The sequence below is a fragment of the Lipophrys pholis genome (assembly GCF_963383615.2).
Source record: "Lipophrys pholis genome assembly, chromosome: 1".
Lineage (NCBI taxonomy): Eukaryota > Metazoa > Chordata > Actinopteri > Blenniiformes > Blenniidae > Lipophrys > Lipophrys pholis.
In genome coordinates this window covers 20,048,153-20,062,723 of record NC_137635.1, presented here as the reverse complement: position 1 = coordinate 20,062,723, position 14,571 = coordinate 20,048,153, and the positions used below count along the sequence as shown (strand labels likewise).

The window sequence follows — 14,571 nt, the reverse complement described above, 5'->3', positions numbered from 1 at the left end:
AATTATGAAATCTTAACCTGCCAGACTTCTGCTGAACGTACACACACAGCTACACAGTGCAAGAAGCTATTTTGGTGCATGCCTTGAATATATTCACAGCCTTTTTCTCTTATGCAGGAGACGGCTGAGGGCTTGTAAGTCACATCATTTCACATACGGGAGGTTCACGGTTAGAAATGGAGAGTTTTAGCACGAGTTTGGTCTGAATCGCACACCAAGTGGTTGTCAGAGAGGAAAATGTTTGCAACGTCAAGAGTGGACAGTCCTGGGAAATGTTGTCAAGTGTTTTTACTAGGGATGTCCCGATCACACTTTTTTGCCCCCGATACCGATCCGATTTTTCAGAATTGGGTATCGGCCGATTCCGATACTTTCCCGATCCGATACTCACATTGCTATTGCAAATATACTCTAATTTTTGGAGCAACTAAGATGTCTGAAGCTAAAAGCACTATTGGCAGAAGCTTTGTTTAGCTAGAAATTATTGTAAAACTCATTAATTGAATCAAAATTCTTCTCTTTCTCTTTAGTTGTTGTTGTAAACTGAGGGTACATCCACACGACAGAAAAACTATCTTTTTCCTCCCTGGCCTTCTCCCAAAAAACCTCAGTCCGCACCTCACTATGAACATGGCTCAACACGAGGCTTCAGGGCATGTAGTACACACGCCAGACCTTTAGGGGCGCTGTGAGTCACCAAACACAATAAAAACGCAGAAGAAGACAGACCACATAGAAACTTAGAAGTAGACTTCTACACATAAACAAATAAAACCACTATATATAACCTAGTTTTATAGGTCTATGGTCCCGCTCCGCCTGCTTCTAGCTTCTGCAGCTCGACCGGCGCTTCTAGTCCCTGATTGTTGTGGTTATTAGGGGACGGTGCGGAACGCGGTTTTTTTTTTTTTTCAGATCGGCGGGGTGATCGGCTGGATTTGGCGAACCCCGATCACTCACAAATCACTAATATCGGCCCCGATCCGATATCTAACGATCGGATCGGGTCATCCCTAGATTTTACACATTTGGCCATTTTGATCTGTGATCCAAGCTTTGATCCAAAGAGCTGGAATCTGACAACTTAAATTCACATTTTCCCAAACTGACGCTCACTTAGTTTTTCATCTACTATTAGCTAAAGTGCACCAGCACAGTCCAGAACAACAGATCTGCGATAACACACTCTATTACATGTGGTTTATCACAGAATTATTGGATTCAATTGTGCATATCTACATGACAAACTAGGTTTTATCATGCAGACTTTATCCCCTTTCTGCCCCCCCCCCCCCCACAAGGATGACACATGACCCCTGCACTGCTCTGTCCCCCCACAGGCACCTCGTATACAGGCTCCTCCTATCAGGGAAGCACAAACAAGACAAGACAAAAAGTGAGAGGAGCAACGCAACACAACGACAATACACGTGACAACAGCGTTGCCGTGGTAACACAACACAAGACACAGACACTGTAAGACACAAACACACGAATGTTAAATGAAAAACATTTAGCATCCGACCAAGAGTTTAACACATGAGAGCAGGAGGAGGGCTGATTGTTTGGAACTAAATCTGTATTCACTCTTTTTTATGTTTTAATGAAATCAGCCTCGACTGAATAACGAATCATTAAAAGATATTGGAAATTTTAAAGTTCTAGTCACTGACTTGGTGGAATTGGGAGTGAAAGTGGACAAAAGTGGCACCTGAATATCATCGCCTAGATCGATGATCATTGAATATTGTTATGAATTTAGGAGTATACACTGAGAAAGTGAATCATTTAAGTGAATTTTTATATAAATGTTATCAATGATCCTACAGCAACACAATCTTATTCTAAATCCTTTTCTCATTCTCAATCATCCAATTTACACTTTGGGAGGACAAAAAAAAAATCTTTGTCTTCATCTTGCATTATTGAGAAATGACTTGAGTATCTATTTGATTTAAAGACGTGTTAATGGAGACGTGATGAGGACAGTTGTGTGTTGGGTGGGTGCAAGTAAAATAATGTATTACTGACGAGTAAAGGATCACTTGAAATCACCTGCATGTGTCTGTTTGTGTAAAGACATGTTGTTACCAGTGTTTCCAGAGACAGGGGTTAAGTATTAATGAGTATAGTTGTGTTATACAAAGGTAAACAGCAATTTTAGGCAATTTCCTGTCAGATTTAATGACATAATCATGATCTCTTTCGTCTTCACATGAATAAGGGTGGGGGACAATACACCAAATCTGGTCCAGAACCACAAAGTCCCCTTTTGTATTGAGTGGATTATGTAATTCTCTCTGGAAAACTTGTTGAGGAGAAAAGGCTCCCCCTTTGTTTTTTTTCCTTTCTTGCTTTACCTTGAACGCAGCTTCACGACTCCTCCGCTGGCTAATAAAGAGGAGTGAGGATGGGCTGAGGTGTCACTGTGATCGCCCGTTCCCTGGCTGAATCCCCCTCAGATTTAACCGTCCAGTTCCACAGCATCAGAATTGTTTTGGAGCAAATTACTTTATTTTTATTCAGTTCATTTTTTTTTGGAACCAATAAAACATTAAGAAAACACTACTAATCTTTTTTCCTGTCTTGTTTGCTCTAGTGATGGACCTGGGGTGGATAGCAATGTATGGAAGAGTCTAGAAGTCAGGACAGAATTGAACTTCCTTAATGAGTTAGTCCGGCTTAGAAAAGCAAAACAAGATTTAAGAAAAAAAAAGTTTTTTCTCACATAAAACTCTCGACTCAGTCTTTGGATTTCAACAAAACTTTTTAATTTCACTGGTACTGTTTATAAAATCAGCGAGTCTGCTTTGATGCCAACTTAAATCATAGTGCGTGACATTTGTTTGTGTGTTTGTGGTGGGACTTGTGGTGTTTAGTGTGTGTGTGCGTGTAGATGTGTAGGTTCAACTGCAGTGTGGTGTGTATCGTTTGCATGTGTGTGGATGTGAGATTGCTTAATAAGGCAACATGCAGTCATCGGTTTCCATTGGCTTCAAAGTAAAAACACACAAACCTGCTCAAGACACAAACACACGCACACACACACACACACACACTTTGCTGGCTCAACCTGTCCTGTGTTGACACACGCAGATACTGTATTGTATACACACCCACATACAGTGCGTACAGACACACACTCTGATGGGCGCAGAAGCAGCGAAAAGGTGGCGTGACGCCGAGTGGCAGGACGAGGGGGGTCACCTGATTGGGATGGTCGATGGGTGAGAGCTTCAGAACAGCCAGGATAAGACTCGTTGGAGTGAAATAAGTTATTCTAGAAAAACAACCACAAACCTGATTTCAAGCAACACAAAGCACCCAAACCTCCATCTGCACACTTGGTTGACAGATTCCAGAAATTAAAATTTTTTTTTCTCATCTATGCCTCCATGATTCGTATCATCCAAGAAGAATGTTTCTTAAAATTTGGCACACGCTGCACTCAGTCTCGCTCGAAGATGAACTGGTCAGATTTTGGTGGCCAAAGGTTAAAAGTTCAGCGTCTCTGTGACCTTTTGGTGGCAGAATCTGAGGGAGGCCTTGAGAGAGTGGCTTTAAATTTGGCACAGATGTTCACATGTAGGATTAGAACTTCCATAGTTGACCTTCCTAAATCGACTGAAAGTTTGCTGGTGGGTTGAGACGTACAATAGGGAGGTGGCAATTGGAGTTTTGGTGTTTTAATTGCAGAAACGTGAACAACTATAGTGAACTGACCACTGTCCTGAATCACAGTCTCTCTCAATGGCATGCAGACCAGTTTCACAAAGACGAATAAGAAGCTACACTAATACAAGAGGAGATTGTATTTCCGCCTAAATGTCTTTTAATTCATGTTTCCTTTGAGTACATTTATATTTAGTGATCTCATAATAGATGAGTTTTGCTTTGCTTCAAACTCCTGTAACTCTTCGACTGTTGTTCAGGATCATGTTTCGAATTTGAAATAACAATGTTGGCCCCTTGGGCTCTTTGTTGGTGAATGTGACCTGTTTGTCAGCACAACATGACTTTGGTTTAAGTTTTAAGATTTTTTTTTCACTCTTGATGAAAGTTCAAAGAAAGCTGAGTCATGTTGGCTAAATTGGATTTCATGGAATTCTTTTTTCCCTCCACTAGCTGCTGTATGATCCGTCATCCAGTTTGTTGGAAATATTTCACATCAAAGAGTGATTTGAATCTTCTCCTTCTTTTCTCATGCATCACACAAACACATTGGAGGTTGAGCTAAATGAGCGCCGTCTACTGCTCCCCGCTGATCTAACCCAGTTTCTAATCGCCGAAGTGACACACACGGTAAAGCCATACAAAGCTACACAGAACGGCTGCTACTCTACGGTCCACAACACGTGACGAGTCAATCCACACATCTGTTCATGCAGTCTACTGCAGCTAACTAGTGCACACGTAACAACAATGTCTGTCCTCGACGCACAGTTCGCTGCGCACGCCTCTGGAGATTTACTTTATACATCAGCAGCTACACATGCACACGCATATACAAGCTAAGAGGGACACAAAGGCACGCTGACTGCAGCTCACACACACTCTCAGGCCCTGCCTTAGTCGTACAAAGGGAGGGGTGGACTGAATTTGACTTTCCTCGTTCTTCTCACCCGATTGCCCAGGGTGTGCGTCTAGCAGGCATTTGTATGCGAGTGTCTCATGCATGTGCCAAATGAAGGTGTCTTTTTTCTATTTCTACTTTTTTTTTTTTTTTATGTTTGTGTGAATGTGTGTGTTTGTGCGTGAGCTTTCCCTACGGTTAGGGTAACAACACCGGGGTTCATATCAGGACAACACTGACACACAGATGCAGCGGGGCTACGACGGGCAGTGGAGGAGAAACTACAGGCTGCAGAAAATTAGAAGAGAGAGGAATAGAGGGCGGGGTTGGGGAGGGGGCGGGGGGTGTAACTGGGGTGGCGGGGCAGAGGTCGGGGTCAGTGGGGGCTGAGGTGCGGCATCCGGAAGAGTCTGTTGTTGTTGATTTTGGTTCTGTAAAGTCACAAAAAATATGTTGAACATCTGGAGTCTGGTACAGCGAGGCATGGGTGGGGGCGGGGGAGGACAGAAGGGTCCTGAAGAGGACTAATACCCCTGAAAGACAGGAACAAAAAAGATCAAAATCAGGTTCAGAGGAAGATTCTTAGCTATAATTAAACAACACAAATATAGACATACTACAATATTTCTACAATACTACAATATTACAGCAAAACTGTCACTCTACTGTAATTATTATAAAAATACCTTCAGATTTTTATCGTTTGCAAGTTGAAAACCTGAAAGAGTGTTGAGAAACACTCCCACTGATCCTTAGGTAATAGGAAGGACCAAGTCATTACAATGGCAATATTGTCATTGAAAAAAGGTCGTACAAATTTAAATACAACTCACAACACTTAAGTGAATGTACAACTTCAGTCAGTGATTTATTCATTTTACTTTCCACCTAAGAGAATGATCCATACTAATGTTGTAGCCCAGCCTGAAGCATCATTCATAATCTGATCCGACTGAGCTGCTGCTCATGAATCATCAACTCGTCTTTAGATGGACTGAGGCTGGCTTCCTCACCTCTCCTCCCTCCCCGCCCTGCTCCATCCCTCCATACTCTCCCTGCAAGAAGAAAAGACAAGAATGAGGGAAAACGACATGCCAAAGACAGGAGCAGACATCTAGTTTTGTTTTGATGATAGTATGAGGGGAATGTAGGGAGGAGGGCCACAAGCAGCACTGACCGCCTTGCTTTCGTTTTAATTCAGCTGTGGTGACATAAAGCAGATAAATATTCCATCAACCATGCACAGCAGAGCTTATCATGCTTAAACGTTCCCAGGATGGGGTGTCAGATAGTAGATTATTATAGGGTGTAATTATGAAATCTTAACCTGCCAGACTTCTGCTGCACGTACACACACAGCTACACAGTGCAAGAAGCTATTTTGGTGCATGCCTTGAATATATTCACAGCCTTTTTCTCTTATGCAGGAGACGGCTGAGGGCTTGTAAGTCACATCATTTCACATACGGGAGGTTCACGGTTAGAAATGGAGAGTTTTAGCACGAGTTTGGTCTGAATCGCACACCAAGTGGTTGTCAGAGAGGAAAATGTTTGCAACGTCAAGAGTGGACAGTCCTGGGAAATGTTGTCAAGTGTTTTTACTAGGGATGTCCCGATCACACTTTTTTGCCCTCGATACCGATCCGATTTTTCAGAATTGGGTATCGGCCGATTCCGATACTTTCCCGATCCGATACTCACATTGCTATTGCAAATATACTATAATTTTTGGAGCAACTAAGATGTCTGAAGCTAAAAGCACTATTGGCAGAAGCTTTGTTTAGCTAGAAATTATTGTAAAACTCATTAATTGAATCAAAATTCTTCTCTTTCTCTTTAGTTGTTGTTGTAAACTGAGGGTACATCCACACGACGGAAAAACGATCTTTTTCCTCCCTGGCCTTCTCCCAAAAAACCTCAGTCCGCACCTCACTATGAACATGGCTCAACACGAAGCTTCAGGGCATGTAGTACACATGCCAGACCTTTAGGGGCGCTGTGAGTCACCAAACACAATAAAAACGCAGAAGAAGACAGACCACATAGAAACTTAGAAGTAGACTTCTACACATAAACAAATAAAACCACTATATATAACCTAGTTTTATAGGTCTATGGTCCCGCTCCGCCTGCTTCTAGCTTCTGCAGCTCGACCGGCGCTTCTAGTCCCTGATTGTTGTGGTTATTAGGGGACGGTGCGGAACGCGGTTTTTTTTTTTTTCAGATCGGCGGGGTGATCGGCTGGATTTGGCGAACCCCGATCACTCACAAATCACTAATATCGGCCCCGATCCGATATCTAACGATCGGATCGGGTCATCCCTAGATTTTACACATTTGGCCATTTTGATCTGTGATCCAAGCTTTGATCCAAAGAGCTGGAATCTGACAACTTAAATTCACATTTTCCCAAACTGACGCTCACTTAGTTTTTCATCTACTATTAGCTAAAGTGCACCAGCACAGTCCAGAACAACAGATCTGCGATAACACACTCTATTACATGTGGTTTATCACAGAATTATTGGATTCAATTGTGCATATCTACATGACAAACTAGGTTTTATCATGCAGACTTTATCCCCCCCCCCCCCCACAAGGATGACACATGACCCCTGCACTGCTCTGTCCCCCCACAGGCACCTCGTATACAGGCTCCTCCTATCAGGGAAGCACAAACAAGACAAGACAAAAAGTGAGAGGAGCAACGCAACACAACGACAATACACGTGACAACAGCGTTGCCGTGGTAACACAACACAAGACACAGACACTGTAAGACACAAACACACGAATGTTAAATGAAAAACATTTAGCATCCGACCAAGAGTTTAACACATGAGAGCAGGAGGAGGGCTGATTGTTTGGAACTAAATCTGTATTCACTCTTTTTTATGTTTTAATGAAATCAGCCTCGACTGAATAACGAATCATTAAAAGATATTGGAAATTTTAAAGTTCTAGTCACTGACTTGGTGGAATTGGGAGTGAAAGTGGACAAAAGTGGCACCTGAATATCATCGCCTAGATCGATGATCATTGAATATTGTTATGAATTTAGGAGTATACACTGAGAAAGTGAATCATTTAAGTGAATTTTTATATAAATGTTATCAATGATCCTACAGCAACACAATCTTATTCTAAATCCTTTTCTCATTCTCAATCATCCAATTTACACTTTGGGAGGACAAAAAAAAAATCTTTGTCTTCATCTTGCATTATTGAGAAATGACTTGAGTATCTATTTGATTTAAAGACGTGTTAATGGAGACGTGATGAGGACAGTTGTGTGTTGGGTGGGTGCAAGTAAAATAATGTATTACTGACGAGTAAAGGATCACTTGAAATCACCTGCATGTGTCTGTTTGTGTAAAGACATGTTGTTACCAGTGTTTCCAGAGACAGGGGTTAAGTATTAATGAGTATAGTTGTGTTATACAAAGGTAAACAGCAATTTTAGGCAATTTCCTGTCAGATTTAATGACATAATCATGATCTCTTTCGTCTTCACATGAATAAGGGTGGGGGACAATAAGACCAAATCTGGTCCAGAACCACAAAGTCCCCTTTTGTATTGAGTGGATTATGTAATTCTCTCTAGAAAACTTGTTGAGGAGAAAAGGCTCCATCTATTGACTGATGTTTCATTATCACGGTGACTTAACGTCTCAAAGTTACAGCTGGTGATTCGGGGTCTTGTCGGTCACCCACCTGGTTGATGAGGCCGGCGGATGCGGCGACGTTCTCCACTCCCTCCCCGGTCGCCTGCGACACTTCGTTGGCCCCCGCGACTGCCGTGTCCCCGACGATGTTGGCCTGATCCACAGTCCTGTTGGCCACTGAGACCGGAGGAAGGTCGGTGATCAAACACACAGATACCGGGGGAACATACAATATTCAAATCATTAGTATTGAATTCCTGAAAAAAAAACAACGAATGTTCTTTAAAAGCAGATTTATTTAAGAAAAAAAATCAAATATATCCCTGGTCAGTGTCATAAATTCAATTTAATGAGCCGCAGCACAAACCATTGTTGTGCTTTAACGTTGACTTGGTCAAAACTTATGAAATCAAATCAGTCCTCCAATTTACTCAAAGTATACAAACCTCTGTCAGCTGTCACTTGACCGATCAGAGGCTTTACAGAAGTTTAAACAAAGCCTGGCAGAGGCAGGTGGTCAAAACATCTCAAAGACACGAAAAGAAAGCAATTCTGAGACACTTCGGCTGCAGACCAAGAAAGAAGCCAATTCTGCAGAGTTAGATGCCTTCAAAACCAAACTGCTTTGGCAGCATAAAGAATCATCACGTACGCCAGAAATACAATCTTTGTTCATATGAGATAGAATCTGAAACTCTGGGGGAATTTGTGACGAAAGGTGTTGATCTGAATCCAACAGAAATCCATTCCAGAAGAGCATCAGCTCTGGAGATTGGCCAAAATGCACTGGGCTGGGATTCCTCAAGAGATGTGTGAGACTCGCTGAAAGCTGGAGAAAAAATAACTACAGGCTATAATCCAGCAGAAAGGATACACGCTGCCAACATTGGAGGGGTTGGTCATTTCGACAGTTTTGTGAATTAATTTACCTCCAGTGTGCAACGCAAACTACAGAAATACTATCAGCAAAATATAGGAATGCTTTGATGCTGCGGAAGTATGAAATCAGATGTTGGTTTTTTCAGACGTTTACGCACAGAAGGGAGAGCAAACAGCCTGAAGATGTGCACACGTCAGGTTTTCTATCTCAGGTTCATGCGATATAAGCACTTATGTTACAAACATGGCAGAAACATGCAGCTTTTCTTACCTGTATTTACTGAAGACACAACTCCCTCCTTTGTCTTATTGCCTGCAGAACCAAGACATTGATTAGAACTACATTTTATTCAAGGGATTCACTCATTGCATCACCAAACAATTGAGAAGGACATTAAGTGGTTAATCTCGGCGCGAGGTTACATTCAGTTTTCATTCATCAGTGAATAAAATGGTGTTCCCTGCATTGATAATGGTGGTTGTAAAAATGAATTAATTATTGATGCTGTAAAACAAGGCGAATAGACTTGCTGTATTACTGCTGCAAACCACTAAATGAAAGTATTTCACCACATAGAAATGATTGCATTGTGTAATAACGTGACATTTCTAAGTTGCTCATATCCATTTGCTCATATTTCTGAGTAAAGTCAGCAGTCTCCTTCGCTCTTTCCAAAATTACATTTAAAGACCTCGTTTTACTCGGAGCCATTTCACTGTGACAGATGTACTCGCAGTATTTTTTTTCGAAATCTGCTTGGATTGTTTCATCTTTCCCGTTCAGCCTTAAAAACCCAGTGTTTGACGTTTAGGAGCTTTGAAACGCTCTGCTGACTTCAAGCATTTCTGCTGTGGAAAACATCCCGTGAGCAGCAGCAGCATCTCTCTGCGTGTCCCTTCCTGCTCCCTGCACTCATTACAGTATGATCCCAAGCAGATTAAATGGTGGTTATATAATCTGCCAGAGTGAGGAAAGAAGGGGGAGGGAGGGATATCAGCTCCAACAAATAATAATAATAATAAGAATAAAAAACAAAACAGCAGTCAGAAAATGGTAGAAAATGAGGGTAGAATGGTAAAAAGCTGCAGAAAGGGACTGTGCTCTCTTTGCACTGTCACACTGATGCAGATGCTGCCATTTACAGCAGCCTGCACCCCCCCCTCATCCTCGCAGCCGCCTGCTTCCCTTCATCACTCTGCACGCTCCCGGTGGTACACGAGCCACGTGCCTGAGTACCCAGCAGTACTGCAGCACAGCCTAACACACACACGTGCACACGCATTATGTTAGACTAATCTAAACCGAAGTGTAACTGTGAAATACTGTACATCGTCGCCTAAACATGTCAACTCCCTCATACAGATCACAGATTTGTCCACATGGTGACATTTGTTCCTATGGGTTGTTGACCTACATGAGAAATATATAACTAACACTAAACATAACCCAATTAGCCATAAAGCAGTATCATCCACTTCAAATAAATGTAAACTGATGTTGGGTCCTGTGGCTCCTGAAGGTAAGTTTGATCCTACAAGTGTGATTAAAGACAAACCACAAACATACACGGAGTTCCGGCTGACGTAATGCAATTTCCTCACCCTATATTTTAACCTTAACTCCTACAGTGTGGGCTCCACAAAGTAGTTCAGACCCCCACTGGTCTGAGTGTAAGCATTTGGTTTCACTGCTTTCACAAGGAGAAAAGGTTTGCAACAAATATTGTATTGAAGTGAAGGAGACGCCTCCTCCTCCTCCTCCTCCTCCTCCTCCTCCTCCTCCTCCTCCTCCTCCTCCTCCTCCTCCTCCTCCTCCTCCTCCGCCTCCGCCATCAACATCCCTGCTCTCCCTGGATATTTGCATTTGCACCTGGTTATAATCCGCCTGCCACAGCCAGTATCTGTGAGAGACTGTTAAACTTGTAAATCAACCCTGATTAAGGTGTAAATGGTTTACAAGAGATGAACAGATGCAAATGAAGCTCAAACAAGACGTGACATAGGACACAGAGTGACATCACATGAACGGGAAGAAAGAAAATGCCCAAAAATAAAATAAAATCCTAATGATAAATAAAAATCCTGATCAAAAGCTTACCTGAATTAATGAAGATTGCATGGCTTACGGCATTTGAATGTTTTCCTATTATGACGTCATGTATTAAAAGCGCAGCAAAAGCTTTTATATGCCCCACGTTTAGGAGTGAAAAAATGAATGCAGTTCTTTATGAGCTTCTTGAAACATTTAAGATATGCATGCAGAGTATATGCAGAGACGCACCTGCTGAATTTACATTCCAGCATAGAGGATATCATCCAGCTGAGAGAATGCAAACTGAGCTTTCTGTAATGATTAATTATTTTAATAGAGGTTGTAAAGGTTACAGATAAATAAGTGATGATGGATCTTCTCTTTTAAAATCAGTACCATGACATTACCAATGTAAAGCGCTTTTGGGCGATTTGCTCGATCTACCGGTCGCACTGCATTAATAATGGATCGGTTATTTGTGCAAAAATCTGGCGATTCGTTGCCTAACTCTAAATGTAACCGTAACCGTAACCGTAACCGTAACCGTAACCGTAACCGTAACCGTAACCGTAACCGTAACCACAACCGTAACCCTACCCTCATCCCTAACGATCAGCCAATATATCCAATAATTACAGATTCATTATTGCCCATCACCCAAAGGCACCGGACACAAATACCCCAGTTCTAATCACTTGTCAATGCTGAAAACCACTTATTCTTATATTCAAATCAATTTCTTTTTAGATTTCAGTGAAAAATTTTAATATGATGTTAAGCCTAATGTTCCTATTATTCATCCACAACCACTGGCCTGATAAACTGTTACTATATATATATATATATATATATATATATATATATTACTATCATAAATCAAATGAACTGGTTCAATGAATTCGCTAAACAACAGTCAGGAGTGGTTTTGTGGCAGCTTGTGCTGAGTGAACTGTGGAGTTTCGGGTTTAATCACAGGACATGTCCCGCCGTCTGTCCAGGTTTAGCCTGTGTGGGAAAGTCGGCGTGCAGACGTTGACACTGTGTAGCCACCTTCACATGCTGACGTATGCAGCCTGCTGCAGGCGGCTACAGCAGTTCATCAGGGGAATCGACCCTCCTCACTCCAGTGATCGCGTTCACGCTCCCTCTCTTCGTTCTGCTCCTGTGATCTACATTTCCACTTCCCTCGTCCTCCTCAAGCTTCACTTGTGACTCATGCAGTGAGCCTGTGATCAGCTTCAGCTCTCATCACCATCCGGGTTTCATTTTCCCAGTGACTCTCATCCCTCCGTCACGACATGTCACCTGTCGTACCCCCCCCCCCCCCCCCCCCCCCCCCCCATGCACTCACACAGGAGCCACGAGACCCAGAGCTCAAAGCCTTTTTATGACATAACTCCCCTCCCTTGGCCTGTAAAACCTCATTTTTCTCTCTCTGTCTGCATCCCTCCGTTCTTCCATCTTTTTTTATGCACTGGGTGGGGGTGGGGGTGGGCGGGGGCGAGAGTGGGGGGGGTGTTAGTCATCAAAGCAGCTCTCACTGGCAGGCAAATCCTGCTGCTGCAACGCCACAAAATCTTGCACACACACATGCATGTTCCCACACATGCACACACGCACACACGTACACACACACACACGCACACGCATGTGTACATGCATCAAAATGAGAAGGAGGGTAAAAAGGCTGGTGGGGTTGAGGGGTGGCGGATGTTAGTGAGTGGGGGTGAGGCAAGAGAGCAAATTGCTGCAGTGCAAGTAATCTTTGCCCTGTATCACCCCCCCCCCCCCCCCCCCCCCCCACCACCCCCCAGACCCTCCACTCTCCTGCACACACATTATTTTTTTACATCTTTTTATAACTTTTATGTAAACATTTTTTTCATTTTTAACTACAGTGCTGATGAGCATTTGAAGGGATGGACTGCAGACGATTCCTCTACTCCACTGACTCCTCACCCACCCTCCTGGCACATTGGCACCCCACCCCCACCCTCATCTTCCCTCCTTCTCAGGTGGCTTCACAGCCTGGCATTCGGGGTAACCTTGAAATGTGACGCAGTTCCTGTTTGAGCTAAAATAAACGCGCAGGTCCCAGCGACAGCATCGCGACATTGCCGAGCTGCCCAAGTAAAAAGATTATTTCAAATTCTTATATATATATATATGTATATATATTTGCTCTTTCATTGTGTCCCATAATATATGTAGGTATGGGGCCTAAGCTACTGTGACTGTGCTGCGCCGAACCAATACTCGGACATCCGCCTGCAAACGGTTTCACGAAACACAGTACATGAGATGAAGAAGGCACCCAAAAGGCAAGGCTAAATCCTACAGTATGTGCTTCCCTCCTCTCCTTTACTCTCGCTCCTCTTCCTCCATTTTTTTTCTGCTCCAGTTACTGCACCGCATCCCAATGAGTTTTCTCCATCTTCGTCCCCATCATGGGGGGATTCTCTCTATCCCACCCTCAGCCCTGCACCAGTCCTGCAGTGGTATTCTGCCACCACTTACTCCATCTTCCCCTTCCATCCCATCTTCTTGCCCCCTCCTCTCCCTCCTCTCCCTCTCCCTTCTCCTCCCCTCACTTTTCACGGGACCACAGACACCCATGGGATGTCACTTCAAACAGTGCAAACCCCCCCACCCCCACCTAAAATTAAACATGCACGTCCATGGAATGAGAGCCTCTCCCCTGAAAAACCAGAGAGTTGTATCTTTGCCTCCGCGCAGACAGGTGGTGACACATACCTACATACATCACCCCTTCCTTGGTCTTGGCGGCTGCCTCCTCCATGCCGGCTTTGGTCTTCTCTGCAGCGGCCACCACTCCCTCCTTGGCCATGGAGAACCCCTTCATCAGTACATCCATCTTGGGCGACGAGACGGCTGGGCTCCCCTGCTCCAAACGGGCCTTGCTGGTGCTTGCAGAGAGTGTGCAGAAGGGACGATGTGGGACGTCAGGATGTGTGTGCGTGAGTGTGTGTGTGTGTGTGTGTGAGTATCGTGGCCGGTGGCTCCTCCTCCCTTCGGTGCTACAACAGCGGGCTGAGAGGAACGTACAGAAGGGCTACAGCACGCAGACTGAGAGAGTGAGCGGGGGGAGGAAACAGCCGGTACGCACGAGATGGGGGGAAGAGGATGGAGGAGGAGGAAGAGGAGGAGAGATGGCTGGATGCTGCAGCATTTTCAAGTCATGCAGCAGCCCCGCCCCTCGAGCATCCCTCCACTCTCATCCATCTTCCTTCTGATGGTGCTCACTGATTCCCAGGCTTTCGGTTTGCATATTTTGATTGGCGTGTTACTGTGGACACACCTTTTCAGCTGCTGAGCTTGTGAGATTTGTTACATAATCGACAGTGCTTCGGCGCTGGAGGCAAAGAGGATTTCTTCTCTCATCATATGCCTTATGTGATTTT

General features: G+C 43.7%; 1 protein-coding gene across 1 annotated transcript; it reads right to left on the bottom strand.

Annotated features, from left to right (window-relative positions):
• Window positions 1-2,751: 2,751 nt before the first annotated feature.
• Window positions 2,752-14,401, bottom strand: sncgb (synuclein, gamma b (breast cancer-specific protein 1)). Its single transcript, XM_080468011.1, has 5 exons — window positions 13,904-14,401; window positions 9,389-9,430; window positions 8,288-8,415; window positions 5,587-5,628; window positions 2,752-5,106 (listed from the first exon to the last, which is right to left on the bottom strand). The coding sequence occupies exons 1-5, from the start codon at window positions 14,022-14,024 to the stop codon at window positions 5,098-5,100; spliced, it is 342 nt and encodes a 113-aa protein (XP_080324137.1). The 5' UTR covers window positions 14,025-14,401; the 3' UTR covers window positions 2,752-5,097.
• Between the last annotated feature and the right edge of the window lie 170 nt (window positions 14,402-14,571).